This window comes from Triplophysa rosa, linkage group LG10 (genome assembly GCF_024868665.1).
Source record: "Triplophysa rosa linkage group LG10, Trosa_1v2, whole genome shotgun sequence".
NCBI lineage: Eukaryota > Metazoa > Chordata > Actinopteri > Cypriniformes > Nemacheilidae > Triplophysa > Triplophysa rosa.
In genome coordinates this window covers 25,539,217-25,558,188 of record NC_079899.1, presented here as the reverse complement: position 1 = coordinate 25,558,188, position 18,972 = coordinate 25,539,217, and the positions used below count along the sequence as shown (strand labels likewise).

Below are 18,972 nucleotides of genomic sequence, written 5' to 3'. Positions count from 1 at the left end.
TGAGAATTATACATTAAAGCACCGATTTTAAAGTCAATTCCACTATTACACACACATATATTACACACAGTATTTAGTTTAATGACATCAGAAGTAACCGTAATTAAATTACAGAAAAACCTAAGTAATCCCTTACTTTACTTTCTCAAGGGAAATTAAATTACAGTAACTAATTACTTAGTAACTAGTTACACCCAACACTGTTTATTACACATAGTGTGAGCAATCACCAAAAACAGTATTTCTAAAAGACACACAATAAGACAAGAATATACACCTGACCGAAATGTGCTGCTGTTTATAGATAACGTCCTCAGAATATTTGTGTCAATAGTGAGTTTATATTTATGTTGTGGCCGAGTGAGCTCAAGGACTTTCACTTTTGTAAAAACACACACAGAAACTAAAAGCAGCTGTGTGTTTAAGTGCAGTCAGCGTGTATGTTTGTTTCTTTCAGTAATGGTTAGTTTTTCTCTATCTAAATATTTAACAGCGGGCTGCAAACTCCTCCAGATGTTTCAAAATAGCAGCGCTGCGAGATGAGCGCCAAAAACACTGATCCTGCGTTTGCAAAGAATACCTCGAACACGTCCTATCAAACTCACACAGTTAGTATGTAAATGATGTGTCATTATTATGTGTACACTACGCACATTATGTGTACATTTGCTGCTGCGTAGTTATACATAAATGATGTGTCATTCCTTATATTATGGTTAAAATGTTTACTGTGTAAATGTGTACAGGAAAATGTCTATTAATCACTGGCAAATAAATCAGAATTAAACAGCACATTTCCAATAATTAAACCTGACACAAACTGTACCGTAACTTTGGTTCGCTAAGTTTAAATTGCGCTAAAATCGCCTTTTTCAAGCGGCCATATTGAGCGTTGCATTCCTCCGCTTTCATTGTAAAGGCAATGCTGCATCTTGTTAATATCTATTATCGTTGGTTTTAGCATTCTTTAACTGAACAATTATATTGTTTCTCTGTATTGTTATCGAAGTGGGTAAACTTGATTCTTCTCTTAAATTAAAAAAGATATTTTAAGTTATTGATATCGTCCTTGGTGTAAGCCATAGACTGTATAAAATATGCACGTAGTGTCGGTGACGTCTCCCGTAGGTTTCTGAGGTGCTGTTTTGAAGCTTAAAGTGGGCGGAGCCGGCCGTCGCTATCTTATCAGCGCATCTCTCCCGGATAATGGAAAACGGGCAAAGAGGCGGGACGTGGTTGGAGCTGAAGCGCCTGGTTGCTGAAACCACCTGTCACTCAAGTGGCCGCGCATCTAATTGTGCAGAATTTAAAGGCTTAATATAAGTTGAACGGGAGTTATAAAATAATTCACCCTCCTCACAGTTCTCATGACGGGTAAAATGAGCTACATAGAGCAAAATCCTTTTATGTACCAGGCCGTAAGTGAAGTTTAAGTCACTTCCGTGTTGACTTCTCGAGAGAGATCGGAAGGTCTCAAAACCTCAAAACACCCAATGACAAATCGACAGCTTCTTGAAACATCTCACTTTTCACATGATGCGAGTCCAGTAAAGTAGAATGACCACATGACCGATGACATGATCAGCTCACCTCTGCACTCACACACGCTGCAGCCCTTTCTGTTGGTTGTGTAGCCGTTGATGCAGCGTTTGTCGCAGGTGAACGGAGGACACTTGACACAGCGACACATTTCACAGCCGTGTTTATTCCTCCTGAGGAAAGGAAAACACAATGACATTCATCAAATTATTATTACACAGTCCTGACACACACACCCAACCGTAACAGAGAGATCAAATGCAGCACAGAAACCTGTTTCAATACATCAGGTGTGATGACAGTGCCAGCTCTAAACTGGTCTGGATGAGAATGTAAATAGCTGTGGACCGGTGTTGAGTGATGAGCAACAGAAGCACGCTTCTTCTTTACTGCTCGACAGCAGAGAGTTGAAAGAGGATCTGGTGATACCTAATACCATTTCATGCTCCTAATATCCCGATTCATTCAAGTCCCTCATCACCCGAGCGACACCCCGTCCGGATGCTCGAATCAACCTTTTTATCTCGCAGACACTCGAGTCCTTCTGAGATATGGAACAAAGGACGCGCTTCGCTGACTTTGGTGAAAAAGCTCAAACCGGACAGTCGCACAGTAGCTGCGGTTCTGCTGAGACAGCACACACATCGACGGTACACAGACCACGTGACCCCCGACTCCCGCTTTCTTTGAAGTCTGCCTGTAAAATTTCACTCGGGACCACTGCTGACTCCGCACACATTCCTGCCGTCCCGTCAAATCCCATGATGCTTTAGTCCCATCGAGAAGGGGAAGCGATTTAAGCTCTCTTTTGTGAGCGGCCCGGAGCGTTGAGCTGTGAAAAACCTCAAATCTAAACAGCCTCTCGGCGACCTCAGTGACACGGCTCGAGCCGACCGGGCTCTTCTTCTTTAAATCTGTCCGTCTTACTTGTGCTGTTCTAATTTATTGAGCTGTCTATCTAGTGTACATAGGAACATGCGAAGGGATCAGGGGTTCAGCGCACAGAGACTGTTCCAGGAGATTCACTTTGTTTGGTTCATTTCTATTTCACATGAAAATACTACAGCATACTATAGAGTTTACTAAAGTACACTAGTATAGTATAATTGTCATAATACACTTCAAAGTGTTATCCATAGAAAATGGATAAAGTGTGGTAAATTAGGCTGTAAGATACAGTACAGTACAGTATAGAATATTTACCATAGTATTGCATACTTTTGACTATTGGCAAATAAATTAATGTAGTAAATAGAGTGGTATACTATACTATGCGATACTATAAACAGGAAGTTTACTACAGTTTGGTAAATATTTTTGTATACTATATCATTTATTACAGTAAACAGAAGTTGAATGTAGTATACTAGTGTAGTATAATGACCTGTAGTAAACACTGTAATATAATATATTTCTATCCTTAAAAACCCACTTAGCTTGTGTACTGTGGTGGGCTATATAAGTCGCTTTGGATTAAAGCATCTGCTTAAATGTAAATGTAAAAACACAGTATCTAGGAATTTTACTACGGTTTACTATATTAAATATTTGGTAACACTTTAGTATAAGGACCGATTCTCACTATTAACTAGTTGCTTATTAGCATGCCTCTTATTAGCATATTGGCTGTTTATAAGCACTTATAAAGCACATATTCTACATGACCATACTCTACCCAATACCTAAACCTAACAACTACCTTACTAACTATTAATAAGCAACAAATTAAGAGTTAACTAAGCAAAAGTCGTTGTTAATGGTTTACTAAAACCGAGAACAGGACCTTAAAAAAAAGTGTGACCAAATATTTTTGACATTTTAAATGGGAGACAATCCCAGATTTAGGGCTGTCACAATTATTACACAATCGTCTCATTTGACTTTATCGCATTTATTTCAGATAACCGCAACGATTGTTAATCCTTAGAAAACAAGGACGATCTGCAGCATTTTACATCCACCGTCCTTGATCTGCACTCACTGTGACGCTCGATTGACATTTCTTCATCGTTTGAGTTGTATCAGATTTGTACTTTTTGTGTTTATGAGTTTGATTAAAGTGATTCCAGATTTGCTGCATCTACACAGCAAGACGTTTTTCTGTTAAGGTCACTCTATAGGGAATGTTACTAGTTATTTATAAAATTTTCACATTTCTTAATGTATCTACATTTTATTAATTGAATATATATACTGTATATACATATTTATAATTGTCAAAGCCTGAAAAAAAGAGCCAGATAGAATTCAAGTTGAAGTTCACACATGCACTTGTTTAAAAACTGTGTTTTATCATAATGTGCGTCTACAGTAAAGGTTTCTGGTTTTGTGTTGCGTCTGCACATCTCGCTGGTACTAAAAGTCAAAAGCGAAGCCACTAAAAGCAGAATCTCATCTTCCGCTCTCCACACGAGCCTCTATAAACAGAGATTTCCTCCGGAGAGACACGTGCGCTGAGCTCAGAAGACTCAAACTTCTGAAAGCTTCCACCTTCAGGAATGATCCAGGAAACCCTTCGAACCCCCTCGGACCCCGCGCATCCCATTAAAATCTCCTGAAACTCCATCAAGTCTTTGTGGATTTGATAGCAGCTGAAGTGCTGTTTTGAAACAGAGGATCAGTTCATGACGAGAACACTGGCTCTTCATGACACAACAGTCCAGATGTTTCATCAGGATCAATGGTTTACAGCGGGACACGTTACAGGCGTACGGCTCGAGAGATTCTCTGATCTCCAGCAGCCGTGTCATCTGTGTGACAGTTTGGACAACAACTCAATTCTGCTCACTGTTCTCTCAGCACTTCACACACTGTCCTTAAAGGGACAGTTCACCCAAAAAGGAAAATTCTGTCATGAATTACTCAGTTGTTCCAATTCTGTATAAATGTCTTTGGTTGAACACAGAGAAAGATATTTGGAGTAATGCGTGTAACCAATCAGTTCTTGGCCGTCAATGACTTCCATAGTAGGAAAAATACATTGGTTGTCAAAAGTGCCCCAGAACTGTTTGCTGTCCTACATTCTTCAAAATATCTCCTTTTGTGTTCAACAGAACAAAAAATATAAGGTAATTTTCCTACCATGGGAGTCAATGGGGTCCAAGAACTGTTTGGTTACTGACATTCTTCCAAATATCTTTCTCTGTGTTCATCAGAACAAAGACATTTACACACATTTGGAACAAGTTGAAGGTGAGGAAATGATTATATTACTATAATGATAACATTACTATAATTGTATACTATATTATTCTTTAGTATTAACAGTACTGTATTGCTGTTAAGATATAATAGTATACAGTAAATACTGTAGTACATACAATGCAAGGATTAAAACACTGACGTATCTACTACAGCTTAAGGCCAATTTATGGTTCTGCGTAGGACCTACGGCGTATCCTACGCAGAGCCGCGTACCCTGTGCGTACCCTACGCCGTAGCCTGACGCGCACCTCTCCAAAAATGTAACAACGCGTTAACTCAACGCGGACCCTACGCGGACCGCAAGCGCTGTGATTGGTCGGTTTGGCAGCATCGTACTTCCTTCTACACATTTCTGCCGTCTTCTTCTGGCAAGTTCAGAGTCCACAAAAGAACAACATGGCGAGCATCGACAAGTACTGAGCGTCTGATTGAAGAGGTTGGGAAATGCACGCATCTGTATGACTCCTCTTCGGCTGACTATAAAGACTGTCAGATGGCGTCGAATTCTTGGAGAGAGATTTCCTCTAACGTCGGTTTGGAAGAGTGTCAGCAAAAGACATGAAGAACTTCGCACTTTATAAACACTGTATACGATCTTTTGCACTTTATTGGCTTTATAGTTGTATTTTTTGTTTTACCTTTTATTGTTACTAGTTTTTTGAAAGTTTTATATTTGTGTTAATATTGCATTGTATACTCATCTATACATAGTTTGCACTTTTACATATTCTGTTCTTTGACTCTTTTGCAAATAAAGAACAAAATTGTGACACTTCCAGATCTTGGTTGCATTTCGTTTCATTTTTAACTAAACAATTAATAGGGTGAGTTGTCCATGACAAAATATGATATTCTATCAGGGTATCATTTCAATACACAGTTTTGACATCTATGTATGTGCTCTGCGTAAATGAGTACACCCCTTTGAAAAGTATACTTTTTTTCAACAATATCTAAATGAACACACATAAAAATCCAAAATGTGGACAAGACTAAGTTTAATATAACATCTGTTTAACTTCTAACGTGAAAGTAAGGTTAATAATATAACGGATTACACATTTTTCTGTTTCGATCAGCTCCAACTCCATTAAGATGCGATCAGCTTCCATTGTCGTTTGCAAACACTAGCATACACACACACAAAACATCGGCGAAGAAGAGCAAACCCGTGAAAACACAAAGAGCCAACTAGCGTTTCGGCGGTGTAATTGCAGTACGACGCATACTCTCAACGCAGAACCATAAATGTTCACGACGGCGTCGTCTATGTACATAGGCTATGCCGTAGGTCCTACGCAGAAGTAAAAATCGCGCTTCACCATCATAAATACTGAAGTATACTGTAGTATGTACTATGGCGAGGTTTAAAAACACAAAAGTATCTACCATCTTACAGTTTTTTTCAACTGCTTACATACAAAATGTTTACTTGTCACACAATTTCTGAAACCTGACACTCAAACACCAGAACCACACACCAAATCGGCAAAACCATACACTAATTCTCGACCTTTGACTCAGTTTTAAGTTTCATAACACACTTTTTGCAAAACACAACACACAATTCTCTACGTAACACACAAAAATCTTACAGGAAGTATATTGATTTCCTTTTCCAAACACAACCAATCAAAATGCCACACTAACTCCTCACATGTGCAAACACACATTGCTTTACTTAACACCAACCAATCATGACTTTAGAAGAGGCCTATAAATAGGCCAAGGGTCAAGTTATAGGTTTTGAACAATGGATGCAAACAATGTAGACAGAGTAAGGGGAGTTGGAGGGAGAGCCAGAGGACGAGGCAGAGTTCAAATTAGAGGACGAGTCGGAAGAAGAGGAGGAAGACGAGGAACAAGAAGTGTGGTCAGGTGCTACAGTCAGGGCTACAGTCATTGATCATGTGATAAACCACGGTTTACTGTAACAACAAGAGAGGCTGTACAGAGAGTCCAGCCCAATTTGAGTCGATTTACAATGGCAGGTATAATTTGAACTTTTAGAAATGAGAACAGGTATGTAACAATCTACTGTTATGTACACATGATCTAATGTACACAAACAGTAGGCTATAATACATATACAGTATTTTACAGTAGTACCCTTGCATTCATTTACTACGGTGCACTGCATTGGTCACAGTCTGGTGAGGTATCACACTGTACAGCAGTACAGCCAACTGTAAGAAGACATTCTGACCATATTGTATAAAATAGTATATTATGTTACAGTTTATGGCACACACTCACACTGTTCCTGAATCTTCTACAGAGTGGAAAGGCGAAGGTTTCATGTTCACTGAAGAGCAAGAGACGGCTATCGTGAATTTGGTTTTGGCCAATAATGCTTTTAGAATTCGTGAAATATACGCAACCATATGCTTACTGTAATGATGCCACAATTTTTGCGAACATAAATGCTGCGAGTCCCTCAACAATACATCGTGTCCTCCAGAATTTTTTTCCGTACCGTGTACAGTAATACTGTATTCACAACCAGCAAAAACATAAATAAACACAAGAAATAAAAAGTTTGGTTTCAATCTAGCTTTTGTTTTTACAGTAAATTTTAAACATCTCTCTGCCAATTTCTTTCAATCTTGTACAGAAATGTACAGATGAGCTCATGAAAGAAGAGCTTTAGGTTTTGAATAACTGTGTGTACATGATATATCCCAAAAATACAACATTACAGTAAAAGTGTTTGCAACAGAAGACAAATGTTTGCTTTTGAAATGTGTTTGTGATATTTTTAATGTAATGCTGCATTTTGAAAGAGATGTGAGGCATTTTGCATTTTGCGTGTGCAATTCTTGGATTTGTGTGTAAAGTTTTGAAAAAAAGAGGCAACTTTTTGAAAATGTGTGTATGCAGTTGAAAAAAACTGTAAACACTGAAGTACACTGCAGTATGTACTATGGCGAGGTTTAAAAACACAAAAGTATCTACCATCTTACACACTGAAGTACACTGCGATATTTTTAAGTGAACAAATTCAGGGTTAAATGTGATTGAACAACCTCAGGTGTGTCTTAATCTTTCTGTTGTTTCTTGTATGATTGCGTATGTTTGGATCGGGGATATGAAACCGCACATCAAACAGAAGCTGACGAAGAAGAGGCAAACTTACACAAATCCATGAGGGCAGGTCTTGCTGCAGGTCAGAGGTCGACACTTCGCCGTGGATGTGCTACATTCACACACCTCACAACCCTGACTGTCTCTCTCATAACCCGTCAGACACTCCAGAGAGCAGAAAGAGGACAAAACCGGACACGTGACATCTGAAAGACACGAATCATATCCTTTTACATACATCAACACACACACACAAAACATTTAAACCGTTCAATTGAATAGACGTCATGGTGCCTGAACGTCAAATCACACGTTTGGAGACAAATGTTTAATTCACATGAGAAGTAACGGCTTCAGAGAGATTCGTGTCATGGGAAGCGTTTCGTTTCGATCATTCGAGTCTGTGTTTGTTTGTGTGGCGGGCCGTCGGCATTTGGAATATTTTGGAAGCGGTTTGCACGCGAGTCAGTTCTCATGGGTTTGTGTTACTCACTGGTGACACACTGACACAGAAGACAGCCGCTGCCGTCCTGCTGGAAGCCGTGAGGACAGTCGTGAGCGGAGAGAGAGCAGTTGACCAGCGGAGGACAGATCAGAGGACTCACCGTCTCATATGAAGGCTCTAGAAGAACACACAATGAGACGTCACACAGACATGTCAATCGATAAATACTGTAGGTAACATCTAAAAGCCCACACTGACAACCGCTTCATTGATCAGAATGTGAATCACTTTTAATGGTTGTCATGCCTCAGATTCTCTCATAGTTATCTCAGCCTAATGCCATCCCAGAGTCAAACACAAACCAAGATTTTTCAATGAAGTTATCCATCACCTTATATACACTAGATAGGTCCAAACATACAGTAATAACGCTCCAAAAAGCACAACCATCCATCAATAAAATAAACCAAATGACTTTTGAAGCAAAACCATACACCTGTAAAAGAAAAACACAAATATGTTTCAGTATTATTTAAAACAGATTCATTTGATCTTAAAAACAAAACAAAAACATGAGCGACATAAAACAGTTTTGGCTGAATTTCCAGTAAAATATGTTTATGATGATGCATGCAAATAAGGGAATTATTTTTACAGTTAATATTGCTGATTTACATCTTAACTGTTTTTATTCGAGATGCACCGATGCTAACTTTCGCCACTGATACCGTTAGCTGATATTTCAGAGTGATATCTGCCGATGCCAATAGTTTGGTGGTTATATTAACTCGCATGAACTAAATTCTAAAGGTCAAAATATTTCTTCACTTTTTTAATGTTATTAAAGTACCAGTGAACCGGAAGTTGCGATCGTGCTTACTTCCGTATTCTGACGCATTTCCGAGTGCAATGGAATTTCGAATGAGAAAAAATTGTGGGCGTGGCTTGTTTTTTCCATGCAATTTGATTGGATGTATAAAATCAGCTGTTGCATTTTGAAACGGAAGCAGACTGACAGTTGAAGGGGAGGAGTTAACGGATGCTCTGCCCAAGCCGTCTATTTTACGTCATTTAAGATGGATAGTCACTACACGACGAAAGTGCGTTTTCAGATTTTAACTGAAGATTATGAGGGCACACGAATTTTAAAAAGAGAATGACCCACAGTGATAAGCCATTTACAATAAACGCAGCAATATTTAATGAAAAAATAGAAATCGTTATTTTTAATTTCACTGGGACTTTAATTCATATAATGACTACTAATTTGAAACATCAAATTGGTGATGTTTCTTAACACTGTCGAGAGACAGAACACAAATTCTGTCCTCTTTTGATTGACAGGATGTACCGGCCCCGATCATCGGCTGTTCTAAACGATCAGCCGATAGCCGATTGCTTTTATCGTCCAAACCGTCTACGGCCGAAATATCGGTGCACGGGTTTTTAATCCTTACTATCTGCATGTATCTACTGTAAAGCTGCAGAATTGTAAACAAATCGGTGAATTGAACAGCACAATATAGAACTGCTTGATCTCATGTTGACTTTTCTCTTTCCAGAGACGCTGATGTAAACTGCCGGGATGTTTCTGTTAAACACATCCTCATGTGCTCTACTGACGCATGTGCGCGTGTTGAAATAAAGCGTTTATCGTGTCGATGAAATGAGCCGCTCCTGGGGTCCGACTGCATCCCAGCGCAGCTTTAACTGCAAACAGAAGCCTGCGGTCTGCAGTCATTACATATAAGCGCAGCTGCAATTATCACGCAGCGATGCTCCTTATCTGACAGCCGTGATGAACGACCACACGCTTTAAAATGACCTCATGAAGAGCAGTAGCATGAACAAATACACGCCTGTAAATACTTCTGCCTCCGACGCTTCACATGTGCGGCCGTGTTGGCGTGGACAGAATTAAAAAGGTGTTTCTTCCAGAAAAGAATAACGACGTTTCATTAAGAATTGCAGGTGGTTTCCATTTGGCCGCTTGGAGCGATAAAAGCTCAAGCTTTTGTAGTCTACAGACGCCTGCTGTTCTGCACTATTAAGGGAACGTAAGTGGAACGTGTGTGTGAGGGTTTCAAGATACTATAAACTTCTGCTGTGGTTAAAGCGCTCTTAAAGGGATAGTTTAACCAGAACTGAACATTCTTTTATCATTTATTCACCCTTATGTTGTTCTTTCATCTGCAGAACCCAAAAGAAGATATTTCGAAGAACGTTGCTAATCAAACAACTCCTTTGACTTCCATCGTATGACATTTCTCAAAATATCTTCTTTCGCGTTCTGAAGAGACAGTCATATGCAGTATAAATATTGCGCTCTCACCCTCACAGAACGGACAGCATTCTCCAGGGATCTTCACCGGGTTCTGACAGCTCAGTTTACAGGCCATGGCGGTGCAGTGCGGTTCTCCGTCCACACACTGACAGAACGTGCAGTCGTCTTCTTTCCATTGTTCCTCGTGAGCTCGGAGTCTCTGATTCAGCCAACAGCTCGCCTTCGTGCTCTCCGCCGACAGAAGCTCCACGTCTACAGAGACGATACACAGCAACACAGAATGCATCAATACACATCATCTTTGGTGTTCGGATTCTTGAACAAAATAAAAAACACTGATACAAAGAACCAATGATTGTCTTAGGTTTGTAAAAAAGGTGCTTTTAACAATGACCTGTTGGCGTCCGCACTTTGCATAGATTTCTTCCAAAATTCCAAAAACCGCAGTTAAGAGCATCTGTACAGTGTGCACGTACAGAATTTACGTACTTATACATTTTCTATTTTTTATCAATCCCGATATGTGCATGAAAATTTGTGTATAGACCGTTTCATCGTATGCGCACGCGCCTGACCCCCAGTTAACTTCCGGTCTGTGTTTAGCTAGGGTCTAGTAATATAACTATTTATATTTTATTTCATTCATGTTAATATTAATGTATATTATTATCTTATTGTATAATAATTGTATTAAATAAACAATTTGTCGAATTTTGTTGTATGTTCATTTTATTAAATAAACGATTCTTTGAATGTGTCCTGTAGTTCGGTGGCATTGAAAGAAAGCGTGTGGTACACTGACATCTAGCGGTTGAGCTTGGTATCGCAGTCTAAATGAAAAATATTGGAGAGACGAGTTTAGCCAAATAACGCTTCTTCTCGGTTTCTTTTGCTTGTTATCAGAAATAATCTCCAGGCGCTCTATTGTTTGTGAATGTGTACCGGAAGTACAGTTGGGGTCACAAAAGTGCGCATGCGCAGTAAAGTTTGTTTATGTTGTTGAGATGAAACCGTCTATACGCATTTCAATGCACATTTTCTTCATTTGCCACATTAATACATCACCCCATGACACTGAATACTGTCCCACAAAAACTCTTTCAAATGTGACCTTTAGTCACCACAAGCATCACGTCATGTGAAAACTAAAGATCTGGACGTGAAGGTGTGGAAACTTGTCAGGTACTCTTTTTTGTTGAAGATTTACTCTGTCGAGCTGTCATCAGCTGGACTAAAACAACTTTTTCATTTGCGTAACTCAACACAGCTTTTCTTGAAAATCTGTCAACTGTTGTCAGTCGGTGTGAGATGAAGACATGTGGCTAAAACGTCCGTCAGACTGATGGGAAACATTCACGTGTCACATGAAAGCTACCTGGTAACATCTGACAGCCTTTAAAAGGCAAGAGTTATATCTGATATGTTGTAGGTTTCTATGTCATTGGCATGAGGCGTTATCATTGTAATGACTCTGTCGGATCATCTGATGCTAATGTTTGATAAAACAGAATCAACTGCGATGCGTTTATCAAAGATTTTCAGGTGTGTCATGTAACAGAGGTGACGCACCTTTGCAGACGGGACAGCATTCCCCCTCCGGAACGTAGAAGTTGTCGCAGTCCAGCTCAGCACATTCGGCTTTAGAACAGAACGATATTCCACCCCGACACTGACACACCCAACACGGGTCCATACGGTACACCTCACCCTCTGAAAACCCCTGGCCATCATGAACACACCTGGACGAAACTGAGACACACAGAGAGATTTTATTTACTTTTAGTAGTAAATACTAGATTTAGTAGACTTTATTTACTAGATTTACGAAAAAATGAAAATATATTAAATAAAGACATAAAATGACAACATTTTAATAAACAATGCAAACTCAAAAAAGGACAGGTTACACATACACATCCAGTTCGTTTTTCTTTCTTTTGCTGTTTTTAATGTGACGTTAAAGCTACAGTTTGTAAAAACCGCCACTAGAGGGCGCACGATCAAAACAACAACAATGGCGTAGCTTGATGACGCAGTGAAGGAAGCGTGGAATGATGGGATCTGTTGTCTTCAACTCCACCGCTGAGGGCCATCAATCAGATGGGAACTAGAAATCATGTTAGCGGATGAGGTCAAGTAATAAAGTTCGATAAATGTTGCGTATAATTGTGGTCCATAAATAAATGACTGCACGAAACAAACTAGTTGCTTAGAATGGCCATTTTCTCACGATTTACAAGTAGTTGGAAACATTTGAGTTATTGTAAGCACTCAGCTGAACAAAATATATAACACTGGCCTAGTGGTTTTTGCATATTTTACTGCAAAATTGTTACAAACTGTACCTTTAAAAGTCCATTTTTTATATTTTTCTATATTTGATCATTTTCTTCATCTTATTTTAACATTTACCTGGACGATCATTTTAAAATGAATGAATTAATGTTGTTTGTTGTTATTGTGATGTATATTGCATGCCATTTCATCGTTCTTGTGTTTTATCCATATAATATATGCTTTGGCAAGATTGTAACTAAACACAACCATGCCAGTAATAAAGAGAAAGATACAGAGAGAGAGAGAGAGAGAGAGAGAGGTTATCAAAGTAAGTCAAACTAACGCATCATTTATCCTAATAAATAAATTGAAATATCTTACACTCAATTCATAATTTCGTTTATAATTCTCTACGCTTGACAAATGAATTACTCTTGGTCATTAGTTGTACTGGTGAGAGTTTAATTCCTCTTTAAACGAAACGTACATAAAAGCACAGAAAACACGTTCCCTTTGAATATTCTGAGCTCAGCACTTCAGCGAAGCCTCGGGCGATATGTTCAAACATCCCTGCCAACTCCTGCTGGATTCTCAGACGTGGCACAAAAACACAGTCACGCGTGTGAGGTTAAAGAAAAACCACGGCTCTGGCCAAGAAATGTGTGCTGACGGCAGACGGGCAGCGGACGGACCCTGCGGTAAGAGCCGGAAACCTCCGCAGATGAACAAGTGCCTCATTAAACATCCCTAAACCCCTTCAGCGGAGGAACGTATATACCACCATAATCGTGTGGGGTTTGTTAGCTTATAACATTATTGATTGATTGATTGATTGATTGCTTCATCAACTACGTTACCGTAGCATGGCATCACTTTTAAACGTTTAAAAGAGAAACACTGGAGTCTACAAAACTAGAGTCACATGGATTCAAATTCCCAGCGGCCGGTGACCTGCTGAACCTTCCCATCATCCTTTGCTTCTGTCCGGCGCATTTCTCTTCTTCTTAAGTCCATTAGTTCCAGGAGACGGAGCACATTTTCCTCCGGGATAAGAAGCCCAACAGGGGAATTTAGATTGTGGATAAAACGGGGAATACTTCAGGCTAACACAGAGTCAACAGAGAGGCCTGCTCTTGCTGACTCCGCCCACCTTTTCACACCTCATCACTTCCTGTCCGTCTCACACGGCCTGTTACTCTGAATGGCTTGGTTAGAATACAAATTCTGTGTAAATGTACCTTTTTGGCACGTGTAGGTGTGGCAGCAGTTTCCGGGCGCTCCGGTGCCCTTGGTGAGCTTCAGGGCTCTGCGGTCTCCGCTGCAGTCGGGCGGCGGGGGGCACCGTGCACACGTGCATTGGGCGGGTATCTTCGGGCAGCATCCATCGGGTGGCGTGTAGATGTGCGTCAGGACTGAGTCTGGTGGGCAGTCAGGGGTGGGCAGATGTGGGCATGTGATTCCGGCACACTTCAGCTCCTCTGAGACACACAAACACACACAGAGAAGCTCAGACACAGTAACGGTCAAACACCTTCACCCGGACTCAACACTGCGCACATTGTTCAGAATGATGAAGAGAGAGCTGAAGGGCGCTCGTGTTGACGCAGTTCATACCGTCATCGACTTTTAATGACAGTTTTACAGCTTCCTGTTCATTTGAATCCATGACAGGCGTGTCCACAGCAACGTCAACATCAATCATTCATCTGATCACTAATGCATCCATATTAGGGATGCATGATAAATTATCGGCCGATAAATGGTCATTTTTTATGTTATCTGTAAACCTTAGGCCGATATATTATAGCCGATAAATCATAAATCATTTCCTCTGGTTAAACTTCTTCAGCTGCACACTTGCTCACAGTTAAGACACAGCACAGTACTGTCTTTCTGTCGTGATCGTTCACTTACTGATATTAGCCAAACACTGTTGATGTAGGTACAGTATGTAGATGAATGTGCAAATTAAAGCTACAAAAGCATATTGTTTGAATCAGACTGCTGTCTGAATGCTTTCTGTCTTGAGACCTGTTAGACATTTTTCTGGGTTGCTCTGGAAGAACATCTATCATTTGTTTATTAAATAAAAATAAGATGTCAGAAAAGTGTAAAGTAGGCTTGGTACATGATTTTCAGGGGACAAAAAGAGAACGAATGGTTACCTTTTCTGCAGTGAATGTTTCCAAATAAAAGGCGTTGTCGGCGTCTAGCCTTTTGTTTCAGTCTTAGGGAATTTTAAATGAATATTTAGAGACTGTATATTGGCCAATATATCGCTTATCGGCTTCCAATGTGAAAGAATTATGTACAGTCAATGCACAATCATAAAGCTGCTTTACCTATAACTCTTTATAGTGACTTATACCAGGGTCTGTTTGAATACTGGATTCTGATTGGTTGGAAGGTGTGCATTAAAACCGTTTAGTGCACAGGTAGTTTGTTATTTAAATTAACTAATGAAAATAACTGTCATTTTCACCTGTCTGATCAAAAATGACCATGGTATAAGCATGATAATGCAGGGCTAGCCGTGGATTAAAGGATTTTAATGCACTTCGTGTCGGGTGGCTCTTGGCCTCCACGTTTAATGCACGGCTAGCCGTGGATTATCCCTTACAAGTACATTATAAATTACATTTGATGTGACGAACAAAAATGTTCAAAATGATTCACAGACAGCCTTCTCATTCACCTCATGCACAAATCTCATCCAGACCATATGAAAAATACTTCAGTAAACTTAACTATTTACTGTAGTAAAACTCCTAGATAAACGTAAATGCATAAATGTGTCGACTCTTTAACACATGTGATGTCACAGCACACCCTCGACTGGCGCCCTCATAACCGTTAAAAACAAATGTTTACAGTCACACCAGAATCTACTGCAGAACATGACATGAAAGCGTCATTATGTTGCATAACATGTGAAGTGACTTTCCTGCTGGTTTCCCCCCCGCTCGACCCTGCAACATGATGCTTTGAGGACGAGATTCTGCCGAGTCTTTCGGACAAAGCGAATCAAAGAGCAGAGTCACGCCGAGCCAATCGCTCCATTTGGATCCTCGGTAATCCCAAAGAACTGGAAGAGGATGACAGAGATCTGAGGTCACACACACAGCTCGTGAATAGAGGGGTTGTGTGAGCCCAGTCGTATTCAGGGAGGAAATGTGACGGGCGCGACTGAGCCGACAGAACCGCTGTACAAATACGGCGGTAGAGTGAAGTATCTGTACTGTACTGTTTGCTTTAGTCTGACTGCACACAACGCTCACATTGATCCGACTTCCTCTCTGAATATTGTCACGGAGGAAAATGTTAACGGCAGAAACGCTCTCTGGATCCATTTCTGTATCTCACAAAAAACGACTTCATTAGCAGAATTTTTTATTTTTCCGTTTTAGTACCGTGGTAATGCTGGTAAGTAGTACCATGAATATACCACAGTACATGAAATTATTTCATGTCCGTGACCAAATAAATTAGACTATTAATCAATTTGACAGCTATACAGTTAAAACTGCAATTTTGGGTAAAAAAACAACAACTATTGAGCAAGTACAGAGAGGTGTCAATAAAAAATGAAAAACCACAGATCAGATCTATTTAATATCTCAATTATTTCCCATCGACATTAGAGATTAAACGGAGAACAAACGGGAACTTCTCGTCTGCGTCTCAGATATTTCTCTTGAGAAAAAGAGTCAGAAATCTCACAAACAATGTGTCAAACTGAGCTCAGACTTGTCAAGTCTGCGATCAAAAGTCAATATTATTGAAGATCTCAATATGAACTCAAATTTCTCATCAAATTTATCCAAATCTAAATGTATAAAATCGATTTACGCATTAAGCTGTCAGGGCTGACCTACAATTTTATCATTCAACCAGAGATGGCGATAGAGAGGCAAACGTTTTTGTTGCGTTATCGTACGTCAAAATTTGTATCCATTTTATTTCTCCCAGTGAATTTTAATGGAAACGAAATCGATGCTTAAATGAAACGTTAGTGAGAATGTGCGTCATTGTATGTTTATAGACGGTTTCAAAGCGACAACATAAACAAACATCACTGCGCATGCGTGTGTTCGTGGACTGCGCTTTACTTCCGGTACACATTCACAAACAATAGAGCCCTGGAGATTATTTCTGATAACAAGCAAAAGAAACCAAGAAGAAGCGTTACTTGGCTAAACTCGTCTCTCCAATATTTTGAATTCAGACTGCGATACCAAGCTCAACCGCTAGATGTCAGTGTGTCACACGCTTTCTTTAAATGCCACCGAACTACAGCACACATTCAACGAATCGTTTATTTAATAAAATGAACATAAAACAAAATTCAACAAAGCGTTTATTTAATACAATTATTATACAATAAAATACTAATATAAATTAATATTAACAGAAATTATATTAAATATACATAGTTTTATTATTAGACACTAGCCAAACACAGACCGGAAGTTAACTGCAGTCCCGGCGTGCGCGTCGGATGAAACGGTCTATTTGATTTATGCATTGATGTCATTCAACATTCAAAAGATTTTCAGACGGTCTGACGCTTTCATTATTACTGCTGGCGGGAAGAAACTCCACGGGACGGCTTTATCGCAGCGTATCACTGAGCTCCTGTTTGGCGTCTCAGACAGGATTATTAACTGGAGATGAGAATATACTGGCCAGCACAATGGCGTCTGTTCTTTTTATTGAGCTCACAAAGCCCAAATGTATTCGCGGGGCTTGATAAACTGTCATTATTGTATCACGACAGAAGGGTGTAATGGTATCGGCCGCCTAGCAACGGTAAAACTGCGTCTGGGCTGCACGCACGCGAGCGGACCCTCGAGACGTGGGCGGCGGAAATTGGTTTTACGAGCGCATCAGGGCCCTTTGTAAACAATGTGCCGATCTGAGATCTCAGCCGCTCTTTCATGAAAGTGAAGCGGCTCTTTGTGAAGGTGTTTTTCTGTTTGTGAAGGACACAAGGGCGGCAGTCTTCCACCGCAGGCAGAGGCGGCCGTGTTGACAAGCAGGGCTTTACTCATGGAAACAGTGTACAATGTGCACTCTGTTCACAAACTGACTTTGGATGCTAGTCAGCGCTGAACAAAGGCGTCTCAGTACAGCTGGCCCGGTGTGCCTGTTTTTGGGGTAAAGCCCTCTGGTTTGACATCAATTTTCTGTACAATTCACTTGAAGAGAAACAATGAGCAGACATCATTGTGTGCGTATAGCACTGGATTTTCAGATGTTGCTCAATGATTGAAAGTGTCTAAGATTGAGATTATTTCAATCAATTATAAAGATTCCTTTCTGACTGATATTGCAGCAAATATGAGCACAATACGAGACATAATTGAGATCTCCTCTCAAAAATCAATATTATTGAATATCTCAATATGAACATTTCTCATCAAATTGACTCAAATCCAGATGATTTTACCTCTACAATCTACATTCATTTACACCTCCAGACTCGTCATGTGTGTTAACAATCATGTCTGTTTTTATTTCTCATGAGCAATTAAATGAGAAACAACTGAGATTAAAGGAGTAGTTGACTATCAATTTAAAATTTCATGATAATTCACTCACCCACATGTGATGCGAGCCGTCCGTGTGTTTATTTCTTCTGACGAAAACAAATTTAGGCATTTGAGGAAAGCTTTCCAGGGTTCTTCACTATATACTGTAATGCACTTAAACGGGGGGCTGTTGGTTAAAGTCAAAATCTCTGTTTCATTGCAGCTTCGAAAGGCTCTACACGACACCAGTTGATGAATTAGGTCATTTTCCAAGAAAACTAAAAAATGATATCCTTTTTAAACATAAATATTTGGCTTGCACTGCCTCCGAGATCCACGTCCATGACTTCCGTATTACACAATCCCGTTGGAAAGGTCACGCGTGACGTAGATTTCAACAGATTTAAACATCCCTGATATGCACACGAACTGACCATTTCCAACAATAATCTTGCACAAAGACATAACGTGTCATTCAACATCCACTTTTGAAGGTCTTCTAGCTCCACACTCATAAACACTGGGTCTGTGTGACCTTTCCAACGTGATTACAGAGCACTTCAAGTCGTGGACGCGCAACATGGAGGCATCCAAGGCAGTGCAAGCCA

At 39.9% G+C, this 18,972-nt stretch overlaps 1 protein-coding gene across 2 annotated transcripts in view; it reads right to left on the bottom strand.

The window, feature by feature from the left end:
- LOC130560529 (cysteine-rich motor neuron 1 protein-like) overlaps positions 1-18,972 on the bottom strand; it is a 35,540-nt gene that overhangs the window by 9,108 nt on the left and 7,460 nt on the right. For both annotated transcript variants that reach the window (XM_057344370.1, XM_057344372.1), the window contains exons 4-9: positions 14,072-14,311; positions 12,126-12,305; positions 10,605-10,808; positions 8,321-8,449; positions 7,880-8,033; positions 1,591-1,712 (exon numbers count right to left, since the gene is read on the bottom strand). In XM_057344370.1, the coding sequence (XP_057200353.1) occupies positions 1,591-1,712; positions 7,880-8,033; positions 8,321-8,449; positions 10,605-10,808; positions 12,126-12,305; positions 14,072-14,311 (1,029 nt within the window). The remainder of the gene's footprint in view (positions 1-1,590; positions 1,713-7,879; positions 8,034-8,320; positions 8,450-10,604; positions 10,809-12,125; positions 12,306-14,071; positions 14,312-18,972) is intronic.